The 26611-nt window shown below is 47.6% G+C and overlaps 1 protein-coding gene across 3 annotated transcripts in view; it reads right to left on the bottom strand.

Moving 5' to 3' along the window:
- Positions 1-7408: 7408 nt before the first annotated feature.
- The window catches only part of n4bp2 (NEDD4 binding protein 2), a 116074-nt gene continuing 96871 nt past the window's right edge, over positions 7409-26611 (bottom strand). For all 3 annotated transcript variants that reach the window (XM_038791379.1, XM_038791377.1, XM_038791378.1), the window contains 2 exons: positions 12169-12292; positions 7409-10237 (listed from right to left, as the gene is read on the bottom strand). In XM_038791379.1, coding sequence (XP_038647307.1) covers positions 10192-10237; positions 12169-12292 — 170 coding nt within the window. In that variant the 3' untranslated portion in view covers positions 7409-10191. The remainder of the gene's footprint in view (positions 10238-12168; positions 12293-26611) is intronic.

Below are 26611 nucleotides of genomic sequence, written 5' to 3' on the forward strand. Positions count from 1 at the left end.
CATTCTAAAAGCTGGATTTACAGGGTGGATAAGATAACATCAATGAAAAATGAAATGAAAATCGCTTATTGTCACGAGTAGGCTTCAATGAAGTTACTGTGAAAAGCCCCTAGTCGCCACATTCCGGCGTCTGTCCGGGGAGGCTGGTACGGGCAAAGGGAAAGAATGATATATCCATAGCACAATAATGATATATCCGTAGCACAATAATGATATAGCCATAACACAATGGATCGAGAGGCACAGTCACAGCTACCATCACAGCAACACCCAGCTGCAGAAACAGTCTCCCTAAAAGAAATAATTGCTAAAAAGGCAGCCGGTTAAGATCCAAAATGCGAAGAGTAGATTTCGCCTTCGCTGAAACTGAATGCAGTTTTCCCAAACTTGGCCAAAAACCCTGGGCGTGGTAATAATTTTCTGGATTTAGTGCGCAGAATTATATAATATTGGTTGTTGTTTGAGAACAAAGGGGTGTCTCAAAGTTCAGGGAATGTAGGTAATTGGGAACCAAGGGATAATTTCACATAATATATTAGTGCAATTTCATCAGCGTAAATAAATGTTGTGGCACATTCTTGTTGTGTGTGTTTTTTTCTTAAGTTAATAATATTCTTTATTAATCGACGACACAACTGGATTATTCCTCCTTGGTTTGCATATTTTTCTCAGTATACCTAGTTGAAAATATACGCCAGTAAGAACCAGTGCTCCCAAGTTACCCTCCTGGGTTTTGGATACTCTCACATTTAACGTCAGCAGTTTCTTAACACAATTAAGGAATCACAACTAACGTTTTGAGTACGACAAGCATGGGCCAATTTCGTAGTCGGTACTCTGCCCGTTGTGAACAGCTGAAGGGAAATGCTGAAACAAGAACAGAGGATGCTGAAAAACTCAGCAAGTCTGGCAGCATCTGTAAGGAGAGAAAGCAGAGTTCATGTTTCAAGTCCTTTTGGATCTTCGTCTGAACTGTAGAGAGGGAGAATGTTAGATTTTGAAGTGTAACTGCGAGAGATTGCATAAGATGTAGCAACTTTAAGAACAACATAGAGCAGCACGGCGGCACAGCGGTTAGCTCTGATCCCTCACAGTGCTGAGGACCTGGGATCGATCCCGGCCCACTGTCTGTGTGGAGTTTGCACATTCTCCCACTGTCTGCGTGGGTCTCACCCCCACAACCCAAAAAGATGTATCGGTTAGGTAGATTGGCCACACTAAATTGCCCCTTAATTCCGGACAGGCGCCGGAATGTGGCGACTAGGGGCTTTTCACAGTAACTTCATTGGAGCCTACTCGTGACAATAAGTGATTTTCATTTCATTTCATTTCAAAAGAATTGGGTACTCTGAATTTATTTTTAAAAAAAGAACAAGATAGGTGACTTGATTGGGGCGGGGGGGATTGTATCAAGACAATGCCGTTGGGATTTATTTTTAAAGTGACTGAAGATGGAAGAGAATTGTTACAATCTATAGCTTCCCAACTCAATGTTAAGTCGAAAAGGCTGCAACCTACCCAATCAAAAGATGGGATGCGGCTCCTCCAGCTTGCGCTGGGCTTCACTGGAGCTTTGCTGCAGGCCAAGGATGGACATGTGGGCATGAGAGCAAGATGCAGAGTTAAAATGGCAATGACAGGAAGGTGGAGGTCATGCTTGCGGACGAAACGAAGGTGTTCCGTAAAAGCAGTCAGGCGGTCTGAATTTACTCTCCCAAAATGGAGGAGACCGCAATAGGTGAGCAACAGATGAGGCTAGCCATGGCACACTGTTGCTATGCAGTAGCAACACAAGTAGTATTCTCCAGTAATAGGATACTGCTATCAATGCCATAAAGATGTTATGCGCATCTTGCAAATGAGCAATATGGTATTTGAATTTTACTGCCAGTGCGATGCCAATTTACAGGCCATGCATCCCAATAATTGGACAATCGTATCAAACATGTTCTTTCAGCTGTTTGCAAAAAAAGTACTAACCATACCCAACCAGCCAGTGCTCACAAAGCTCAAAACATAGGGTGAATTCTTACCAGAATTTGGCAAAGTGTCAGGCTCAGGCAGAAAACTGGTGTGGAACTCTCCAGTTGCACAGACCAGGGGCTGTATTCGCAGTTCCTGAGGCTAAGGGCTGGATTCTCCGATTGCCAACGCTGAAATCACGTTCGGCAATTGGCCGGAGAATCTGTTTTTACAGCAAAATTGGGAGCAGCGCCGTATTTCAGATGCTCCACCCCCTCAAAAACACCATCATCGCTGAGTACGCCGTTGGGACGGCCTCAGGACATTACCTGAAGCTCTCCCCCGATGTTCCGCCCCCAGTGCGCCGACTTCCCGAAGGCGTGGAGTGTGTCTGCTCAGTTTTTGGGGAACTCACGTGCCTCTGCGGACTGTGTCCAACGCCGAGCCAGTTGGGCGGGGGAACCATTCCGCTGGCCGGGGGGGGGGGGGGGGGGGGGGGGCTTCGGCGGGGGGGGGAGGTGGACTAGGGGTGGCAAGGGGTGTTTCCGGCGGACACTATCTGGCAGGTCATGTCCACACACGGCCGGCACCATGTTGTAAGTCACGACCGGTTCAGGTCGCAGCCACGCACATGCGTGGCCACGGACCCGGCAATTTTCTGTCCGTATCTGCAGGTAAAGCCGGGGGCTTTATGTGGCGCGGCTGCTAGCCCCCCCCCCAATCAGATGCCGCATTGGTGCAGGGGCGCCACCGGCTTTTTGGTCTTAAGACACATGCTCCAGACATAGCCTCAAAATCCAGCCCTAAGTGTTGACGCTGGGGCAGAATTCGTGGAGTTCTCCGACAGGAAAACTGCCATCGTACCTGGACCGATTCAGTGACTGTTAAGGGGCTAGCACCGACGCCAGGTGGAACATAATCGATTTCAATGAGAAACGGTACCAGATTTGCAATTGACACTCAGGAGGCTGACGAGCTGCAGCCACATATACACTTAACTCCTCACATGCACCATCCCAACCAACAAGATGGCAGCAAGAAGAGCGGCCCAGAGATTCAAGGACACCAAGCTCAAGACCCTCCTGGAGGCCATGGAGGAGAGGTGGGCCAACCTGGGAAAGAAGCTGCCAGCTGCCACCATTCGCCATGCCTGGGCACTGGTGGCAGAGGCAGCAAGTGCGTCCAGACGTGCCTGCATTGCCGTAGTAAATGACACAACCTCCTCAGGGAAGCCAGGGTGTGCAGGCAGCACTGTGCCCCTGGCACTAACCCCCACACACCCATCACCACCACCACCCCCAACCCGGAGGACGGCCGAACCCTCATTCTGCCGGCACCCATAGCAGCTTCCATGGCCGGGTGCCCTGGCCACTGAAGCCACCAGCTCTCCACCCCCTGGGCTGCCTGCGTCAGACTGTCTAACTGTGCGTTTACTGTCGTCGTCCTCGTCGCCAGGAGAAGGCCACCCATAACCGCAGGGAGCGGGGTAAGATTGGAGGAGAACTGCTCAACCACCACAGCAGAGCAGCAGGCCCTGGAAGTGGTCAGCGGGCTCAAGGAAAGGGCAGTCATCGGGGTGAAGTTCAGCCTTGGGTGAGGAAGTGAGACCCCTCTGTTGCGGTTCCCCATGACACGTGTGTCAACACCACCCCCACTACCCCACCGGCCGCAGTCTAATCGTGAGTCTCGTCTTGCAGGACCTGCTGGTGATGGTCCTTCTGGCGTTCCCCGCCCCAGCCACAAACCCCTCATGTACCAAGCATCAACAATGACACCGACACAGCGGGGACCCACATGTCCGAAACCCAGGACACCCTGGAGCTAGTGTCCAATATTAACACCGATTTCCCGTCACAGCTGTCTCCAACACCCGCAACCATCCCAGAGACGCTCATCTCGATCGGGCACTTTAGTGAAGTGCCATCCACACAGGTTTTGGACTTCTAGAACGGACAGTCCCATCAATCACAGACTACATGAGGGGTTGCCGGCGAGCATCCAGCGCCTGTAGGCGTCCAACTGCGTGTGGGAGCAGGAGGTGGTGCCTACCATGTGTGTAACCCAGGCCAACACCACACAGGTGGTGTCTGTAGTGGAGGCATTGAGGGCGAGGGTTTTAGCTATGGATCAGCATATCCAAGGACTCGGGTCTGTGCAGTGGCCGAAGCCCAGGACAGGGCTGCCGTCTCACAGGAAGCCATGTGCCAGAGCCATCTGGAAATTGCAGTGGCACTACTGAGCATGGCCCAGTCATTGCAGGCCATGGCTGAGAGCGTCGGCGGTATTGCCCAGGCACTGGCCAACGTGGCACAGAGGGAGGTGGCGCAGTCACTGGCTGATGTGGTACAGTCAATGGGCGATGTAGCACAGTCCTAGGCGTAAGTGATCCACACTCTGTGCTCCATGGCCACAAACATGCAGACCCTGGCCGAAAAGGCAGTGGGCCCTCCAGCATTGTCAGCGCTAGTTGGCGGGGGAGGCTCAGGGGTTAGTTCCAAGCACCCCCATCCCGTGGAATAGCCGGGGGCTATCGGGCACCCTGAGGGAGGCGGTGGTGGTGATGGGGCCCATTCTGGTGACTCCCACAGGGGAGGTGCCTGAACACTACAGCACCTCTGACTCCTCCACCCCCCCCCCCCCCCCCCGGGTCCATGGCGCATCTGGTGGTCAGAACAGGGGGCACTACAACATCTGGGATTCCTAAGCAGAAGCTGGGCCATCCACCCCAGAAGCCAGCCGCCTACAGGGACCCAGGTCGCAGGACGGGAATCACAGCAAGCCACCTCCACTCCTGCTCTACCGTCTGGGACTCACCTATATGTAATGTTAGGGCCCGTAAGGGCAGAAAGTTAGATACCCATTAAGTTGGCACGGGTTCAGGGCACAGTGTAGTGCTAGGGGCGAGGGCACGATGCTACATATATATATGTATACAATATATGTTGTCACATTAAACACCTGTTCACAATGTTACAACCTGCCTCGGTACTCTGTCAGAAGGGTGTGATGGGTGGGCAGTCTGTGGAGAGGGTGGGAGGGGAGGGGGAATTGACGGACGTGAGTGGGCTTGGCTCAGGTACCGCATTTCAGCCAGCGCTCACAGCTGCGTTATCCAACCCCCCCAAATCACCATCATGCCATCCCAGGGATTCGATGGGAAGCGTGTAATGGAATGGCCAGCTTGCATGCAGGGATCACCCAGGTGGACTGTGGGAAGTGCTACCGTGGACAGAAATCAGACATTGTCCTCCCCTTGAATAGAACTGGTGGTTCTGAAACCCCGAAGACTGCCACTCTTGGCATGGCTCCATGCTCATCCCCATCACCTTGGACATTGCCTTGAAGAAGGCTGTCCAAAACCCAGCAAGACCAAAACATTTAGGCGTGGTTGGCCGGGACCCCTTGGCACCAGTACCACTTTTCGCATCATTAAGCTTAGCCTTGCGCATGTGAAGATGGAGTTGACCCTGTGCAGTGCTTCACTCCATGTGCTTCGAGCATGTGGTTCTCATCAATTTTCCAGTACATGGGCAGGATCCTGATACCAACATTAAATTCTACTTGTTGATGTTTCTCAAAGGTAAAAAAGATGGAAGTACAAATTGTCAGGTAGTAAATAAATAAACATATGAAACATAAATATCTTTATTGAAAATATCTTGTAAAATACATTACATCATATTCTGAAAAAATAAAATCCAACATTTGATTTGAACCACAAAATATCATATTTCAAATCATAATGTAAATATTAAAAACATTTAAAAAATTTAAACATCCAATATTTACTTTGTTTCTTAACAAATACATCAGTGTAAATACTGAAATATATGATCCTTATCGCTAGTGTGAAAGGTAAATGTGGCATGAAGTTTTCATCCTGTGCTTCCAGTAACAAAATTTTTTAATTCAAATGAATTGAAAAAGTCTTTAATCAGCAAATATCAAGAATCATGTGAAAGAAAATTACACAGTAAAAATTATCAAAAACATTGAATATTAATTTCAAAGCACCCTGCCCATCACCTCACGAGATCACACTAGGCGTCACGATCTGGATCCTGCCCACAATAGATGGGGGTCCAAATTTGCATATTCAAGTGTGCAGTAAGGCTCACTTAAATTTGTTCACGCCAGAGTTACCCATGGTGCGGGATCTCTTGCCCACGCCTCAGAGACCCCAAGCAAGCACCATTTAGCACAAGTCTCCACTGACATGGACCAGACATACTGGCACTTTGCGGGGGGGGGGGGAATCCCCCAGGCAATCAGGGGTCCCTGGGTGGTCGGGCTCTGGGCAGGGTGGCACCCTGATGTCACCCAGGCACTACCACCGCCAGCCTGGCAGTGCCACCTAGGTACTGCCAGGGTGCCCAGGTGGTACTGCCAGGAGCACTGACGGTGCCAAGCTGACAGTATTAAGGTGCCCAGGTGGCATCTTGCCCACACTGGGTATCAGGCATGGGGGGGAATGCCCTGCCCTTGTGGGGAGCTCGATGACCCCTCATTGGTAAGTTGGGGCACTGGGAGGGGGGTTCCAGAGGCTGTGGTGGTGGGGGGGGGGGGGGGGGGGGGGGGGGGGGGATCAGAGACTGAGGCATCACCTCTTCCTGTACTGGTGAGCAGAGTTCGTTAGTGCAGGAAATGGGACTAAGTGCGGCTTCGGTGGAACGTTCCTCGCCGAAGCCCAGAAATGAAGCAGAGTTCCATTTAATAGCGAGATTGTTCTTGCCACTGCCAGCACTGGGAAACGCCCGGGTAAACGCATCCAACATGGGACTCGGTTTAATTTCTGTTAAATTGTGTGCAGTACCTTGTCACATCTCAAATGTTTCAAAGCTTTACCTTTCTTAATAGGTTCACTGAGTTCAGTTACTCAAAATGCAACACGTTTTAAGATGATTTTTATAATATTATTACTTTTTTAACAGCACAGATTAGTTTGCAGGTAAAACAAAGCAAACGTGGTAGTAGAACCTGGTGTGTATATCCTGATCTGCCTCCTGAACACATTAAAGTAAGCTGTGCCAGCTCTTGATGAGTTTGCACAGTGTTGTATTATTCCTTCATAAAGTAAGGCAGTATTTTAAAGTAACCCTAGCAGCCTTGTGAACCACTTAAGCACTTCATTAATATATTTTAATGTTTTTAATGCTCTGAGAAAGCAGATGCTCTTCTCCAACATTACAAATGAACATTCTGAGGAGATTCCTTGTTGCTAATCTCAAATCCACAAATACTAATTTGAGACCAGTAGTTTGTACTATGGCTGTAACTTTACTGATTATTTGGATATCACCTTTTTAACTTCCTCTGGTTAACTCATGACAAATTAGTTGATATTAAATAATACAACTGGATGGGAAGCATACATAAACCTTAGTTTGGAGTTGTGCTGCCCTAAGAATATAAAGCATATTGTTTAAAAAAAACAAAGCAAATCACAAATTATTGTGTTTCTTTAATTATCGTTTGAAGAAATACCATTGAGAAAAAGGGGGGAAACTTTCAGTATTGGTTTGGAATAGGCGAAATATTTAGCGGAGATTCATCGGCAATCATTCTTAACGAACGTGCTTGGATTTTCCAAAGCATTATCCCAGCACAAGATGCATGTTAGACACACAGTAAAGAAAAACAGGAAATCTGAAATACAGATTTATAAATACAAATTATAATTGGTAACCCTGCTCCCTCTCCATTGATGCTGCCTCACCTGCGAAGTGTTTCCAGCATTTTCCATATTGGTAAAACATCTATTTTATGAAAATAAAACTTGTAATTAAAGGAAAAAGCAATTCAGCAAGAAAGTACAATTACTGACTGTTAATAATCAGCCAATACTTACAATTCTTCCCAAATGCCTATTGAGAGTTTGGAAAACAAGTGTTTCACAATAAATATGGTGAATGGAATTCCCCTAACATACATGTTCCATTCCCCGCTGCAGAAAATGAATATATAGTTTCAAACATTTTGAGTAAAGAGTTTACATGGATAAAGAATTCAGTAACTGAACTGGTCCATGGTGCCTTTCCCATTAAAAAAAAACCCTGTACCTGCATCTAACTCTACAGAAATCTGTTAAATAAATGCCTTTTACAAACTTGTAAACACGATTACTTCCCATATTTTTTAAAATCAGAAAAATGGGGATCAATGGCAAATTTCTCCTTCAAATAATTGCCCACTTGGTTGTGAGAGCACTTCCTATATATTTAATTGCTATCTTGCTCAACTATTAAATATCTGTAGTGGCAATTTAGCACATTATATAGGCAGCAACTGATTGCTGCACAAAACAGTTTGTATCATGCTTCAAATAATTTTTTGCCTAATAACCACTTTTGAAAGCTTAGTTATGGTATGCAGAAGAACATTGGAATGCTAAAACGTTGGTCTCCATTTGATTACTTACACCAATCTTAGCTATGCAATAAAGTGATCCATGGGAAAGAGAAATGAGGGGGAGAATATATTAGATAACTCCCTCGTGTAAAATAAAACTGCAGAACAGATTGAAGAGCAAAGGACAATGTGCACTGTGGGAAGAAGCCTAAAAATATTAAAATTGTAAATGAACTGACATGGTCGTACATAGGCAGGAATGGCATATGCTGAACAGTAAAGCAAACTTGTAACCTGAGGAACAGATTGCTATACAACTGCAAACTGAGGGACAACTTCATGCTTAACTTCTAGATTTCATCCCCTTAGTTCATTCGCAGCAATGTTCATGATTTCAGCAACAAACTGTGGCCTTCTCACTCGAGTGTGAGACTCATTGGAAAAGTCTTTCTTTCATAGCTGAAGGCATTTAAATTACACATTTAAACGATCAATCTGAACTACTAAATATTTGACTATAATTGTATCATGGCACGCTGTCAGGGATAATTAATCTTCAAATCCATAATCACTTATTAATCACAATAAAATTTATATAGACACACAAAAGAGCAAAGATAGGGATCTAGGTGGAAAACAAAATGCACTATTTTTTAAGCATTTGCAAGTTAAATAAAACTGCAAAAAAAAACCCAATAAACTCAATTTATTTCTTGCACTGTACAAACCTAGTTATTGAGCAGCGTTAACATTTTAATCATGTTTTGTTACATGTTCTACGGCGGAAATGTACATAATTTGTATTCCAACAAAATGAAATCCTATACAGTCACTATGGCATAAGACTTCTTCAAACTTGTCTAATTAAAAGTTGAATTGATCATAAGTTTTAAATAGTCTTTAGGTATTACAGAATTTTAAAATGTGATAGATTTGCATAAAAAATGATGCATACATCTCTTGTCAAGGTTTAGAATAGTAATTAATGGTGAAGTAGTGCTGTGCAATCAATGTTTAATACTTGGTGCTCTTTTTCTTTGTCTCAACAGAGGTATTTTCAATTGGAAAATATTTTCCTCATTGGAACTTCACACCCGATAACAAAATAATGCTAATAACTAAGAGCAGAGCAGCATCATCATACAAATTACTTTTCTTGAGTCAACACTTTCCCCACCATTATTGCATCAAACTTAAAAATGTTGTATTTTTACTGCTTTAAAACAATAGCAAATATTAAGCAGGATGAAGAATTTTATTAGTTAAAACCTGGGTGTCACTTTTGCAAACTCAATTTTGTGCAAAAGACTACAAAAGTTAAAACTTAGTTTTACTTATTTGAAAAACCTTAATTTATCCACAATCTCACTTATAGATCGAGGTCCTCTCAAATTTGACTTTATATCAGACAAGATAAACATTTTGCAGTGGGAAAAAATAATCCGATCCAACTGAAATGCATGTTAGAACAATCAATGAAACAGAGTAAATGGCTCAAATTTCAGCAGCCTCAAGATGTTTCAAAATGGACAGTTCTTAACCTTCTGTGCTGAAATTTCAAAACACGACAAATATAAATGAAAGACTTCGGACAATTATACACAACAAATTTTAAAAGGGTGGAATATACCACGAAGAGTACATTTAGCAGAACACATTTCATGTTAAAAGATGCTTTACCCTGATAGGAGTCAAATAGGCACTCTTAAGTATACCAGGATCAAAGTTTCACTGTATTCAATCTGCTCAATATCCCTGAGTGTTATCATTTAAAAAAGCACTGCACAGTTAAATGTTTGATATTGCACAGTAACTCTGAAAACCCATACGAGATAGTTGCATACTCAGAATTAGGAAGGAATTTTCTCGTCAAATCATCCTTCAATTCAACTTAATTTTCACAACACCTTGCTGTGGCTCGGTGAACCTATAACAAAGCAAACATGCATTAAGTCACATCAGTCATCAATTGTAGTACTCTTGTCTGAGTCAGAGGATTGTGGATTCAAATCCCACTCCAGAGACTGGAGTATAAAGATCTCGGCTGACGCTCCAGTGCAGTATAAAAGGAAAATATGCACTGTAGGAGGTGTCATCTTTCAGAGATGTTAAAACCAAGGCCCTGTCGGTTCTTTCAGGTGGATGTAAAATATCACGTGAAACTATTTGGATGAAGGGAACGAGAACTATCCTCAGTGTCCTGATCAACATCATTTAAAAAACTGGTCATTGCTCCAATGCTGTTCGTGGAAGTTTGCTATGCTCACACTAGCCACCTGGTTTCTTAGTTTAGAAGTACTTCATTCACTGTAAAATGCTTTGGGATGCTTGGGGTTCATGAAAGGTGTAATATAAATACATTTAGTATATATTCATATTTTGTATGTAGTTAGGATCAAATAAAAATTGATGCATTTGCCAATATTAATCACTTGATGACAATAGACATTATACCAATAATGCAAGCCTACTTACCTGAACATTTTAGATTAATGAGCTTTGCTAAAAGCCAAGTGTTTTCTTTTTGTAATCAGTATGGTCATCAACAGATTAACCCCAACTACCCCAGATATATTTTTCTTATCAAGAATGGTCAGTGCAAGATCAAGCACTGTCAATAGCCAAGAGTCAGAATATCAGAGTGTGGGAGTGGCTACAAGGTTGAAAATGTTACAAAGCTTTGAGGGAATTCCAAGGGGACAATCAAAACTTAAAATGTCATGTGTTTGGGGAAGACAGCTAATGTAGGTTAGTCGGAATGGGAGTCATATGGGCAAGAATTACGATTGTCCTGACAAACATGGCCCTGATGCGCTGCGCCTCACGGTGGGACAAGGAGTTGCACCCCCAAAACCATCCGAGAGCCACCCTCCCACCCACAATGCAAGATCTGCCCACCCCACTGGACACCACATAAAAGAGACCCTCCCCTAGAGACCCCCGAAATAAAGAGATCCCCCATCAAAGAGACGCCTCAAATAAAGAGACGCCTCAAATAAAGAGACGCCTCAAATAAAGAGACGCCTCAAATAAAGAGACGCCTCAAATAAAGAGACGCCTCAAATAAAGAGACGCCTCAAATAAAGAGACGCCTCAAATAAGAGACCCCCTAAATAATAGTGCCCCCCGGACCGCCCCCCCAGCTTCCCCCCCCCCACCAGCGGCATGGCTCCTCTCCACACCCCCCGACTGTGGCGGCTCTGGACAGTCCGCAGCTGCCACGTTGGGTTCCCGACCACTGAGACCATACGTGCCCCGCATGGTTGGAAACTTGGCCCATTGGGGGCGGAGCATTGGGGTAGGGCCTTCAGGTAACGACCTGAGGCCGTCCTAATGGCGTGCAGCGTACTCCCCGATGACGCCGTTTTGGAGAGGGCAGAGCATCCGAAAACAAATAAACACCTGATTCGGTCGTAAAAGGGGATTCTCCACCTGATCGGCGATTACAAAATCGGTGTCGAGGAATGGAGAATCCGGCCCATAGTCTACTAAATGGAGAATTCCACCCACTGTAATTTCATTATTCTGCAGTCCTGTTCCTCCGAACCAAAAAGCATTGCATGATTCTCTTCTGTGTTTTTTAAAATAATCTACATGGATGTTTGAGAAATAGAAAAAAGGCCACAAAATATTTTTCCACTCAATATTAAATATCATTTCTTTAAAATCAGCACACTAATTTAGGCATGCTAATAAACAGACAAAAAAATGTTACTTCACCCCACAGTAATGTAATCCCCTACTCTAATTGACATGGCAAAAGGCAGAAAACAAGATTTAAAACAGTGCATCAACCAGGACATTCCTCTTATATTGTTCGGCAATCAAAATTAAAGTAAATGCATAGACTAAGTGTACCTGAAGTTGTGGGTTTTGAGGTAGTCAATGACAGCTGGTTTGATGCGTGCTACTCCCCCTTGGCTGTGACATCCCCGCCCAGTTATGACAGACAGGTAGGGTTTACCACCTTTTTGCTGGTATTCTGAAACAAGAAATTGTAACAATTGAAGCACATTTTGTCACTTTATGAAATAATGTATAAACTCTATTACACAATGATCTACACAAGAGTTTTAATGGCATGTTATGGTTCTAATGAATTTATTTATGAATTAGATGGGATCAGCTGAAATCTTAGCTATTAATAGAAGTTATTTCCAGAAAAAACCCCAATAAAACAGCTATAAAGATATTCAACCTAATTCTACTTGCTTTCACTTTCTTTCTCAGCCTTACTTCAACTTGAGCAGTCTCACCTCTAGGTCAGTAGGTCATGGGTTCAAGCCCGATTCCAGAGTTTGAACACACAACATCGACTGACAATTAAGAGCAGAAATGAATGAATGTCATTTCGTAGGTGCCACCATCTCTTACAGGGAACATTAAACCAAGGTCACATCTGTTATTTCAAGGTGATGTAAAAGATCCCATGGCAGGAGGCAAAGAATTTCTGAGTATCCTAGCCATCATTAATTCTCAATAAACGTTACTGAAACAAATTATCTATTCATATTAGGGGCAGCACGGTAGCATTGTGGATAGCACAATTGCTTCACAGCTCCAAGGTCCCAGGTTCGATTCCCGGCTTGGGTCACTGTCTGTGCGGAGTCTGCACATCCTCCCCGTGTGCGCTATCAGGGTCCACTTCACTAACTGTGGAGATCTGAGCGATGGAGCTCGAGAGATTGTGCCAGGGGAGACCATGAGAGAGCAATTTATTTTAAAAAATATTTTTATTAAGCTTTTGTTATTTTATACAAAAATACAAACTTCAATGAACTAAAAAATGCAAACCATACTCTAATCCAGGGGTGGGCAAACTACGGCCCGCGGGCCACATGCGGCCCGCCAAAGGTCTTTATGCGGCCCACCAAGATCAAGTCATTTAAAAAAATAAAAAAAATTTTTAAATTTTTTTTAATTTAAAAAATTTATTTTTTTTAAAAATAAGGTTAATTGGTGGTGGGGGGGGGGGGGGCTGTTGGGTTACTGGTATAGGGTGGATACGTTGACTTGAGTAGGGTGATCATTGCTCGGCACAACATCGAGGGCCGAAGGGCCTGTTCTGTGCTGTACTGTTCTATGTTCTATATGAGGCGCCCAGAATCATAACCGGGTGAAGCGCCATTTTTGAAAAGTAGAGAAAAAGAGGGCTAAAGGCAGGTTGCCGCCGGGGGAAGCGCTGAGGTATATGCCGCATGCTAATTGGTTACAACCGGGACTATTAATTAATATACTATGCGGCCCTTTAAAATTGTGAATTTCTGAATGTGGCCCTCGCACGGAAAAGTTTGCCCACCCCTGCTCTAATCTGTGCAGTTCCACCTTCTCAAAACAAGCCCTCCCCCGCCACCAACAGCTAAAAGTATCCAATTCCAGGAAATACAATATTTTAAAAAAAAATTTGTTTTTATTCAAATTTTTACAAACCACTACAGAAAGAAAACAACAAAAAACATAATAATAAAGAAAAGCGAATTAACAACTTAACAAAGCAAGGTGGGGTATCTGCCCTTTACAAGTAAAATCTATTCACCACCCATACCAGCCCCCCCCCCCCCCCCCCCCCCCCCACCTCTGGTTTGCTGCTGCTGCTGACTCCACTTAACGTTCTGCGAGAAAGTCAAGGAATGGTTGCCACCGCCTGGAGAACCCCCGCAAGTACCCTCTTAAGGCAAACTTTATTCCTTTCTAAACTTATAAACCCCGCTATGTCACTGGCCCATGTCTCCACTTGGGGGTTTTGCATCCCTCCACAATAGCAAGAGCTGTCTCCGGGCTACCAAGGAGCCAAAGGCCAAGACTGGTCTCTTTCGACTCCTGCACTCCCGGATCTTCTGACACCCCAAATATCACTATCCCCCAACTCGGTTTTCCCCGAGTGTCCAAGACCTTGGACATAGCCTTTGCAAAGCCTCTCCAAAATTCTGTACGTGCCGGGCATGCCCAAAACATATGGACATGGGTTGCTGGGCTCCCTAAACACCTCATACACCTGTCCTCCACCCCAAAGAACTTGCTCATTCTCACCACTGTGCGCCCTTTGCACCACCTTAAACTGAACCAGGCTAGGCCTAGCACAAGATGAGGAGGAATTGACCCTGCCCAGGGAGTCTGTCCACAGGTCCTCATTCAGCTCCTCACATAGCTCCTCCTCCCACCTGCCCTTAAGCTCTTCCACTGAGGCCTCCTTCGCCTCCTGCAGCTCCTGGTATATGTCCGATACCTTTGCGTCCCCTACCCACATGCCCGAGACCACCCTGTCCTGTGTCCTCCGGGCCGGTAGCAGCGGAAATTCCCCCACCTGCTTCCTCACGAAAGCCAGACCTGCAGATACCTAAAGGTATTCCCTGGGGGCAACCCAAATTTCTCTTCCAGCGCCCTCAGGCTAGCAAAAGTCCCGTCAATAAACAAGTCCCCCATCCTTTTAATACCCGCTCTGTGCCAGCTTAGGAACCCACCGTCTATTCTACCTGGAACAAACCTGTGATTGTTCTGTATCGGGGCCCAGACTGAGGCCCCTACCTCCCCCCTGTGCCATCTCCACTGACCCCATATCCTCAATGTCGCCATCACCACCGGGCTCGTGGTGTACCGTGTCGGCAGGAGCGGCAGCGGTGCCGTTATCAATGCCCCCAGGCTAGTATCCCTGCAAGACGCCTCCTCCAACCGCTTTCACGCCGCCCCCCTCCCTCTACTACCCATTTCCGAATCATGGATATATTCGCTGCCCAGTAATAGCTGCAGAAGTTCGGCAGCGCCAGCCCACCCTCCCCCTCGACTGCGCTCTAAGAACAGTCTCTTAACACACGGGATCTTGTTTGCCCACACAAATCCCGTGATATTCCTTTTCACCCGCTTGAAGAGGGACTTGGGGATGAGGATGGGAAGGCACTGGAAGACGAACAAGAACCTGGAGAGGACTGTCATCTTCACGGATTGCACCCTGCCCGCCAGGGAACGCGGCGGCATGTCCCACCTCTTAAAGTCCTCCTCCATCTGATCCACCAGCCACGCTAGATTGAGCTTGTGCAGGGCATCCCAACTCTTAACCACCTGTATGCCCAAATAGCGAAAGCTCCTCTCCATCATCTTAACTGGTAGCTCTCCCAGTCTCTTTTCCTGGCCCCTCGCATGCATCACAAAAAGCTCGCTTTTCCCGACATTCAATTTATACCCCGAAAAGTCCCCGAAACCTTCAAGGATCTGCATGACCTCCCCCATCCCCTCCACCGGATCCGAAATGTACAGGAGCAGGTCATCCGCATACAGTGAAATCCGATGTTCCTCCCCACTCCCCCCCGAACCAGCCCCCTCCAGTTTCTAGACTCCCTCAGCGCCATGGCCAGCGGCTCAATTGCCAGGGCAAACAGCAGGGGGGACAGGGGGTACCCCTGCCTCGTTCCTCGATGTAGCATAAAGTACTCCGACCACAGCCGGTTCATCGATACTCTCGCTACAGGGGCCTGATACAGCAATTTAACCCACCCCATGAATTCCTCGCCAAATCCAAATCTGCCTAACACTTCCCACAGGTACTCCCACTCCACCTGAACGAAGGCTTTTTCCATGTCCATTGCCGCCACCACTTCTGCATCCTCTCCTTCCGAGGGCATCATGATCACATTCAGGAGCCTCCGCACATTCATGTTCAGCTGCCTGACCTTCACAAACCCCGTTTAATCCTCATTAATCACTCCCGGGACACAGTCCACAATTCTGGTGGCCAGGATCTTGGCCAATAGTTTGGCATCTACATTAAGGAGCGATATCGGCCTGTAGGAGCCACATTGCAACGGGTCCTTATCTTGCTTAAGGATGAGCGAGATCAGAGCCTGCGACATCGTCGGGGGAAGTATTCCCTTTTCCTTAGCCTCGTTGAAGGTTCTCAACAACAACGGGCCCAATAGCTCTGAGAATTTCCTGTAAAATTCTACGGGATATTCGCCCGGTCCTGGGGCATACCCTCCAAACCCTTAACCGATTCCTCCATCTCAATCGGGGCCCCTAATCCCTCTACCCGCCCCTCCTCCATCTTAGGGAACCTCAGTTAGGTCCAAGAATCGCTTCATCCCCCCACCCCCCGGGGGTTCTGACTCATACAGTTTATCATAAAAGTCCTTGAAGACCTCATTGATCCTTGCCGAACTCAGCACCGTGTTACCCCCCTTGTCCCTAATTCCCCCAATTTCCCTGGCCGCCTCTCTCTTCCGTAGTTGGTGCGCCAGCATCCTGCTTGCCATTTCCCCATACTCGTACACCGCTCCTTGTACCTTCCTCCACTGAGCCTCTGCCTTCCCTGTGGTAAGCAAGTCAAACTCCGCCTGCAGACTCTAGCACTCTTTTAACACCCCTCCTCGGGGGATTCCGCATACCTCCTGTCCACCCGAAGTATCTCCCCCACCAACCTCTCCCTCTCCATCCTATCCCTCTTCTCCCTGTGGGCCCTGACTGAAATTAGCTCCCCGCTGATAACTGCCTTCAGCGCCTCCCAGACCACACTCACTGAAACCTCCCCAGTATCGTTGGTCGCCACATAGCATTGGATACTCCTCCGAAACCACCTACAGACCTCCTCATCCACCAATATTTCTACGCCCAGTCTCCACAGAGGGTGTTGGCCTCTCTCCTCCCCTAGCCCCAACTCCACTCAGTGCGGGGCATGGTCCGAAATCACAATGGCTGAGTACTCTACCCCCTCCATTCTCGGGATTAGCGCCCTACTCACCACGAAAAAGTCAATCCGCGAGTACGCCTTGTGAACATGGGAGAAGAAAGAAAACTCCTTCGCCCTTGGCCGAGCGAATCTCCACGGGTCCACTCCCCCCATTTGGTCCATGAACCCCCTCAGGACCTTGGCCGCTGCCGGCCTCTTACCCGATCTAGAACTAGACCGATCCAGTGCCGGGTCCAGGACTGTGTTGAAGTCCGTCCCCCCCATTACCAGACTGCTTGACTCCAAATCCAGAACCCTACTCAACATCCGCTTCATGAACCCTGCATCGTCCCTGTTCGGAGCATACACATTCACTAACACCACCCGGGCCCCCTGCAGCTTGCCACTCACCATAATATATCTACCCCCTTTATCCGCCACAATACCCCCCGCCTCAAATGACACCCGCTTGCTCACCAGGATTGCGACCCCCCTGGTCTTCGCAACCAGCCCTGAGTGGAAGACCTGCCCCACCCATCCCTTCCTCAGCCTGGTTTGATCCACGACCTTCAGATACGTTTCTTGTAGCATGGCTACGTCTGCCTTTAACCCGCTTAAGTGTGAAAACACACGGGCCCTCTTGACCGGCCCATTCAGTCCCCTCACGTTCCACGTGATCAGCCTGGTCGGGGGGTTAATTACCCCCCCCTCCCCGCCGACGAGCCATCTCCTTTTCTTGGCCAGCCACGTGCCTGCGCCTCCGGCACACTCCAGCCCCCCAGCCGGAGGCTCCCTGTCCCGACTCTCCACTTTACTCCAAAAATTGATTCCCCTCCAGTCAGCAAAGCAGCATCCCAGCCCTCTCTCCACCCCCCCCCCCCCCCACCCTAGTCAAGCGTTCGCTTAACCCCCCCATTGCACTCCCGCAAGTCAGCTGACTCATGCTGACCCCGGCTGTTCCCACCTCTACCTCCAATGCCCCTGTTGGCTCCCACTACGGGTCTCCAACCTCCCCCACTCAACTAAGTGACGTAGAGAGAGTCCTCCCCCTACATCCCATGCGTACAGACAAAAAAAACCAATTCTCTCAAACAAACAAACTTCGGGTACTACCCCCAACGGTGAGCGAATAAACTGCTCTCACTGCCTGGCCCGACGCCATCATCTGTGACGCAGCTCTTCCCAACTGCGACCCAACCCAGAACCCCGAGGGCCCAGGGAGCAACAAAAACAAAAGAGAACACGGGGAGAAAACCCAACATAACACCGCCCCCACCACCATACTGCAGTCCATTAGTTTAAGTCCAGCTTCTTGTTCTTCATAAAAGTCCACGCCTCTTCTGGTGTATTGAAATAGTGGTGCCAGTCCTGATATGTAAACCACAGCCTCGCCGGTTGAAACAGCCCGAACTTCACCCCTTTGCTGTGGAGGACCGCTTTGGCCCGGTTGAATCCCGCACGCCTCTTGGCCAGCTCTGCACCCCAGTCCTGGTAAATATGGATCTCACAGTTCTCCCACCTGCTTCACTCCTTCTTCGACCATCGCAATACACACTCCTTATCGGTGAAATGGTGGAATCTTACCACCATAGCTCTCGGCGCCTCGTTCGCCCTAGGCCTCCCGCCAGGACTCTGTGCGCCCCACCCATCTCCAGGGGCCGCGGGAAAGCCCCCGTGCCCATCAGCGTTCCCAGCATCGTGGTCACATACACATCAGCATCCGACCCCTCCGCGCCTTCAGGGAGACCCAGAATCCTCAGGTTCTGCCTCCTTGACCTGTTTTCAAGGTCTTCCAGTCTCTCCTGCCATCTTTTGTGCAGAGCCTCTTGCGCCTCCACTCTAACCGCCAGGCCCAAAATCTCATCCTTGTAATCAGAGGCCTTCTGCTGCACCTCCTTGATCGCCGTCCCCTGCATCTTCTGGGTCTCCACCAACCTTTCAATAGAAGCCTTCATTGGGGCCAACATCTCCGCCTTTAACTCGGCGAAGCAGCTTCTGAGAAAATCCTGCTGCTCCCGTGACCACTGGGCCCACACGCTGCTTGATCCCCGCCGGCCGCCATCTTGTTTTTTCAGGCCCGTTCTCTCTTCTCCAAAGCCGCTTTTTGATCGCCCCACTCCTGGTCCACTCCATACAGCGCTGGGGGACCCTCACTGTTTCCTTCCCACACCGGGAATCGTCGTCCAAGTGCTGCTGGAGCTCCAGTAAAGGGCCCAAAAGGCCGTTATCGGCGGGAGCTGCAGACCGTGCGACCAACCTAGGCATAGCCGCAAACGGAAGTCAGGAAATACAATATAAATGGTTACCATCTCCGGTAGAACCCACCAATTGACCACATCACTGTGACCTTCTCGAGGTGCAAAATCTCCATTTATTTTGCTAGCCAAGGCGAGGCACTCGGTGGCACCGCCAACTTCCAGCTCAACAGGGCTCACCTCTGAGGAACTAACGAGGTGAAGGCTAGGACATCTAACCTCACACCCATCCACAGCTCCAGCAAGTCCCATAGAGCCACTAAAGGACAGCGCTCTAGATCAGTGTTCAGGATCATCGATATAGTGCTAAAAAAAAAAAATCCAAAAACCCACAAGCTTGGGACAGGACCGGAACATGTGGGCGTGTTTACCGGGCCACCTTGAACAGTGCTTGCACCTATCCTTAACCTCCCCTAAGAAACAACTCATTTTGGCTTTAGTAAGGTGCGCCCTAAACACTACCTTGAGTTGGATCAGGCTCAGCTTTGCACACTATGACGGGGCGTTCACCGAGTAGGGCCTCACTCCACACTTCCTCCTCCAATATAGGCCCCAGCTCATCCTCCCATTTGGTCATCACTCCTTCCACCAGGACCGAACCTCCCAAAATCTGCCCATAAGGGTCGGACATTATACTCTCTTCCGATGCTCTCCAACAAGGATGACAGCGGCGCCACTGGGAATACTGGAAACATCCATCTAACAGAATGCTATTTCTGGAAGTACCTAAACGAGTCCGAGCCCAAAAGACCAATTTCTCTTTCGTTTCTTCCAGGCTGACAAACCACCCCTCCAGGAATAATGAAATGAAAATGAAAATCGCTTATTGTCACAAGTAAGCTTCAAATGAAGTTACTGTGAAAAGCCCCTAGTCGCCACATTCCGGCGCCTGTTCGGGGAGGCTGGTACGGGAATTGAACCGTGCTGCTGGCCTGCTTTCAAAGCCAGCGATTTAGCCCTGTGCTAAACCAGCCCCTCACTCACTCTTTCCAGTACCCTTCCCTTCCACACCCCAATTGTCAGCTCGAACAAGTGGCGAACACAAATTGGGATCAGCCTTAACACTGAACCCAGCTTGAAATGCTGATGGAGTTGCCTCCATATCTTTAAAGTGGAGACAACAACCGGGTTCGACGTGTACCTTGCCGAAGCAAATGGCAGAGACACCATCACCTGTGCCCCAAAGTAGACCCTCTGCACACCCCAGACTCCAACAACCGCACCCAGGTAGACCCTGGGTCCCCACATCACCCCAACACCTTCTCCACATTGGCAGCCTAGAAATAAAACATCAGAGGCGGAATTCTCCGACCCCCCCCCCCCCCCCACCGGTGGGTCCTCGGCATTGGAGAGGGGGGGGGGTCCGACCCCAAGAGGGGCCTCCGTAGTGGCCTGGCCCGCAATCGGGGCCCACGATCGGCTGGCCGGCTTCTATGTCGGGGGCCCTCCTTTCCTCCGCACTGGCTCCTGTAGCCCTGTGCTATTTGGCGTTGGGGCCGGCGCGGGGAAGAAGGCCACTGCGCATGCGCTAGTTGCCGCCAGCCCAACTGTGCATGCCGAGCCGCGCGGCACCAGGTTCATTCCGGGATCGGCAGCTGGAGCTGCGTGGGCCACTCCAGCGCTGTGCTACCGCACTGTGGCCCGGAGAATCGGGTCTCGGAATGGGCGCCGACGCCAGAATAAAACACTCTCGTTTCTACGCCGGCGTCGGCACTTAGCTGCCCGATGGGAAAATCGTGCCCCAGATTTGGCAGCGCAAGATCCCCTAATTGTCTATCCCTCTGTAGGACACCCTTACGAATCCTTGGGGGTTTTCCCCGCCCACATGAAGCCTGATAAAGCTGCTCAACCACCCGGAAAAATGACTTGGGTAAAAATACCAAAGACAATGAAATAGGAACAGGAATCTTGGCAAAATGTTCATCTTGATTGATTGAACCCAGTCTGCCAAGGACATGGCAGCCTTGACCCTACTCACTAGGCAGGTAATATCCAGAGCCGCGCCCAATCCCGAGCCACCTGGACTCTCAGATACTGAAAGCTTGTCCTGGCCAGGCAGAAAGGCAGCCACCCCCCCCCCCCCCCCCCCCCCAGACTGCCTCCCCTCCCTGAAGTGTTGACCAAAAAATACTTGCTGTTCTCTAAATTTAACTTGTATTCAGAGAAGGGCCAAAGCTCGTCAGTATATGCATTGTGTTTCCCATAGCTGGCCCCAGGAACTTCACATATAACAGAAGATCATTTGCATACAACACCCTGTGTTCCACACCACCCGAACTATTTTGCACCACTCTTTTGAGACCCTCAGGATAATGGCCAGTGGCTCAATTACTAACGCGAATAGAAGGGGAGACATAGCACATCCCTGACTCAGTCCCCTATGCAACCGAAAAGACCGCAGTCATGGTGTTGGTACCAACGTTGGCGAAAGGAGCCTCATACAACAAACACACCTACAACACAAACACAGGGCCAAACCCAAACATCTCCAAAATTCCAAACAGGTACCTCCACTCAACCCTATCGAACACATTTTCTGCATCCAACGACACAATTATCACAGGTTCCAGCCCACCCACTCGAGTGTGAACCACATTCATCAGTCACCTCATATTGGACGACAATTTTCCATCCTTTACAAACTACCTCCGGGAGACAGGGTTCCAGCCTAACTACTAGAACCTTGGCCAATAGCTTTGCATCGACATTCAGTGGGATCCTTATCCTTTTTCAGGAGATGAGAGATGGATGCCTGCCCAAGTGTCTCACGGATGTCATTAAACATCCCCATCAATTACAGAACCAGATGATCCACAAACTTCTTGTAGAATTCCCCGGGAACCCATCCGGCCCGGTGCCTTCCCCGTTTGCATCTGTCGCAATGCAGTTCGAAACTCCTCCAAACCCCGCAGTGATCCCATCCCTTCCCCACCTTGGGCAGCTCCGACCTGTAACATTTCTCATAAAAGGCTCAAAATGCCACATTTACCTTGGCTGGGATGGAAGCCAGCCTACCCTCCGAATATCTAATTTGAATGATTTCCTGAGAAGCCTCCTCCTACCTCAGCTGGTGAGCCAAAAGCCGACTTGCCTTCTCCAAATACTCATACACCACCCCAGATTTTAACTGCATGCCAAGAGTTCCAGCATTGGGTCACTCGCACACCTATGGTCCACTCCCAAAATCTCATCAAATAACTTCAAGCACTCCGTCCCAGCCTCCCCGTTCATCTGAGCCTTATGATCTCCCCTCTAAGCACCGCCTTCAACACCTCTCGGAGTAGAGGGCGAGACCATCCCATTCTCATTGAACTCCTCATATTCCCTTATGGTTCTCGAAACCCTCCCGTAGAACCCCATGTCTGACAAAAGCCCTACATCGAACCTCTATCCCTTGTGCTACTTCCAGCCCGCCTCAACCAAATGATCAACCAAATTGTATCTACCAAATCTGGAGAATGGTCAGAGATAACCACAGACGAATATTCCGCCTTCTTCACCCAGAGAGAAGAGTCCTCCCATGATAAAGTAATCTATTTAAGAGTACACATTGTGCATCAGGGGTAAAAAAAAACGATACCCCTTTACTCCCACAGTGCATAAACCGTTGCGGGTCCGCAGCCAGTCTCCCCCATGTACGCAGAAAGCATGTTCTCCATCCCAGAAGGAGCGATCGACTTCAGCTTGGAGCGATCCAACACAATACACAATATAAATCCCCCCCCCCCCCAGCGGCGGCACGGTGGTGCAGTGGTTAGCACTGCTGCCTCACGACGCTGAGGACCCGGATTTGGTGCCGGCCCCAGGTCACTGTCCGTGGAGTTTGCACATTCAGAGTGTCTGGGTGGGTCTCACCCGCACAACCCAAAGATGTGCAGGGCAGATAGACTTGCCACGCTAAATTGCCCCTTAATTGGAAAATAAAGAATTGGAAGTTTTTTTTTTTTAAATCACCCCCAGAATCAGTTTGTGTGTCCAAATCGGTACTGCCGCCAACAGCTGCCTTGTCAACGTTACATCATCTCAATTCGGGATGTACACATTTACCAAGATTACCGACTTTCCCTCCAGTGTGCCTGCAACCATCAAATACCCCCCCCCCCCGCCAATCAGCCAGGACCTTCCCCGCCTGGAAGCAGGCCCTGTTATTGATTAAAATCCGCCCCCCCCCCCCCCCCCCCCCCCCCCCCCCCGGGTCAAAACCATCTACCTAGAATGTCCCGGCCATGACCATATTTGGACAGTTCGTAAGAGGGGACCATGTGACAAGCTAGCCAGCTCTCTTTTATCTTTTAAGAAACTCTTTTTTCCAGACCAGAGGCAGAAATGAAATGAATAATGAAATTAAATGAAAATTGCTTATCGTCACAAGTAGGCTTCAAATGAAATTACTGTGAAAAGCCCCTAGTCGCCACATTCTGGCGCCTGTTCGGGGAAACAAAATGTCAAAACGACTATATGGGCCTCCCTCTCTCTCACCATCTTGCAGGCATGAACCCTGTCAGCTGTTTGAGGATTCACGTGCAGACAGATTGTTTTAAAAACATCAACCAAGTAGCAGCTGCCTTGGGAAGAAAAGATACATTGACTGCAAACATCTCCAAACCGGCTGGCCTTCGAATCCAGAAAGACCACCAAGCCAGCCTGGAACCATCCCATCAATCTCCAAGAGCTGTATATTTTTCACTTCCCAAGACTCTAAAAAGTCTATTTAATCTATCCTGCCATTTTGTAACTCATTGATACATGTGTGTGAACGTAGAATGTGTGCATTGGAACTTTTAAAAATTATTTTACATAGACCAAGTTAAGTACCATAAATACTATTATCTTTTCTTCTTAAGAGATTTGTGTGTGCCTTTTATAATTCCAGCACTTAAACAGTTAAACACTTACTACGGAAGTAAACACGTGGTGCGGGAAGGAAGGGTTTCATTTCATGGGGCTTTAGCATCAGTATTAGAACAGGAGAGATCTGTACCGTTGGGACAGTCACCACCTGAACCGATCTGAGACCAGTGTTCCAATGAAAAGGATAAATAGGGTGGTCTCAAAGACTTTAAACTAGCATGTGTGTGTGCGTGTGTGTGGGGGAGGGGGGGGGGGGGGGGGGGTAACACTACGGGAGGCAAAATGGTTAATGGGAAGCAAATAGCAGGTTAGCACGTAGGTAGGTGGGTTCAACTACTTGGAAAGTTATGAAAAAAGATAAAGGGAAGAAGAACTTAGGAGATGTTATTAATGGAGGTGATAGGATGCAAAAATAAGGTATTAAAATCAGTACAAAGGCACTTTATCTCAACGCTCATAGCATTTGAAACAAGATAAATGAGTTGACCGGCACAAATCATCGCAAATGAGTATGATTTAGTGGCCATTACAGAGACATGGTTGCATGATGGTCACGACTGGGTGTTAAAAATCCAGGGGTATCAGACTATTTGGAAGGACAGACAGGAAGGTAAGCGAGGTGGTGTATCTCTGATATTTAAGGATGACATCAGGGCCATAGTGAGAGATAATACAGGTTCTATGGAGAAAAAGTTTGAATCCAATTGGTTGGAAATTAGAAACAGGAAGGAGAAAAGGTCACTGAAAGGCCACCAAATAATAACATCACAGTGGGACTGGCAATTAACAAAGAAATAACTGATGCATGTAAAATCCCACAATTATTATGGTGGATTTTAATCTAAATGTCAATTGGTCTAACCAGGTCAGTCATTGCAGCCTTGAGGAGTTCATAGAGTGTATCTGTGATAGTTTCCTCGAACAGTAGGTAATAGAACCTACGAGGGAGCAAGCTATCCTAGATCTGGTCCTGCGTAATAAGACAGGAATAATTAATGATCTCATAAGTTAGGGATCCTCACGGAAAGAGCGATCATAATATGGTTGAATTTAAAATACAGATGGAAGGTGAGAAGGTAAAATCCAATACCAGTGCCTTGTGCTTAAACAAAGGAGACTACAATGGGATGATGGAGGAGTTGGCTGGGGTAGTTTGGGAGCAAAGACTTTGTGGTGGGACAATTGAGAAACAGTGGAGGACTTTCAAAGAGATTTATCACAGTGCTCAGAAAATGTATATACCAGTGAAAAGGAAGGACTGTAGGAAAAGGGAAAATCAGCCAGGGTATCAAATTGAAAGAAAATGCATACAAAGTGGCAAAGATTACTGGGAAACTAGAGGATCTTTAAAGGTCAACAGCAAGGGATAACACAGTGGTTAGCACTGTTGCTTCACAGCACCAGGGTCCTAGATTCGATTCCTGGCATGGTTCACTGTCTGTGCAGAGTCTGCACGTTCTCCCTGTGTCTGCATGGGTTTCCTCCCACAAGTCCCGAAAGACATGTTATTGGACCATTTGGACATCGTGAATTCTCCCTTTGTGTACCCGAATAGGCGCCGGAATGTGGTGAGTAGGGGGCTTTTCACAATAACTTCATTGCAGTGTTAATGTAAGCCTACTTGTGACAATAAAGATTATGATTATAAAACCACAAAAAAAGCTATAAAGAAAAGCAAGTTAGTTTATGAGTGTAAAGTAGCTCAGAGTATAAAAACAGATAGCAAACATTTCTACAAATATATAAAACAAAAACAAGTAGCTACGGTGAACATTGGTCCTTTAGAGGATGAGAAGGGGATTTAATAATGGGAAATGAGGAAACGGCTGAGACATTGAACAGGTGTTATGTGTCAGTATTCACTGTGGAAGACATAAATAACCTGCCAACAATGGTTGGCAAGGGCTATGGCAGGTGAGGACCGAAAAATGATCATCATCACTAAGAAGGTTGGGCAAGCTAATGGAGCTAAAGGTAGACAAGACTTCTGGCCCTGATGGAATGCATCTGAGGTTACTAAAAGAGGTGGCGGGGAAACAGCAAATGCGCCCGTTGTAATTTACCAAAATTCTCTAGACTCTTGGGCAGTTTCGGTAGATTGGAAAACAGCAAAGTTGGTGCAACTGTTTAAAAAACGAGGTAGACAAAAGGTAGGTAAGTATAGGCTGGTTAACTTAACTTCTGAAGTGAGGAAAATGCTTGAATCTATCATTAAGGAAGAAGTAGTGAGACATCTGGATAGAAATTGTCCTATTGGCAAATGCAGCATGGGTTCATGAAAGATGGGTCATGTTTGACTAATTTAGTGGAATTCTTAGAGGACATTACAAGCGTGGTGGACAACGGGGAACCGGTGGACATGGTGTATCTGGATTTCCAGAAGGCATTCGACAAGGGGCCACACAAAAGGCTGCAGCATTGGATAAAGGCGCATGAATTATGGGCAATGTATTAGCATGAATAGAGAATTGGTTAACTGACAGAAAGCAAAGAGTGGGGATAAATGGATGTTTTTCTGGTTGATGATCAGTGGCTAGTG

Source organism: Scyliorhinus canicula, chromosome 3, assembly GCF_902713615.1.
Source record: "Scyliorhinus canicula chromosome 3, sScyCan1.1, whole genome shotgun sequence".
NCBI classification, from domain to species: Eukaryota; Metazoa; Chordata; class Chondrichthyes; order Carcharhiniformes; family Scyliorhinidae; genus Scyliorhinus; species Scyliorhinus canicula.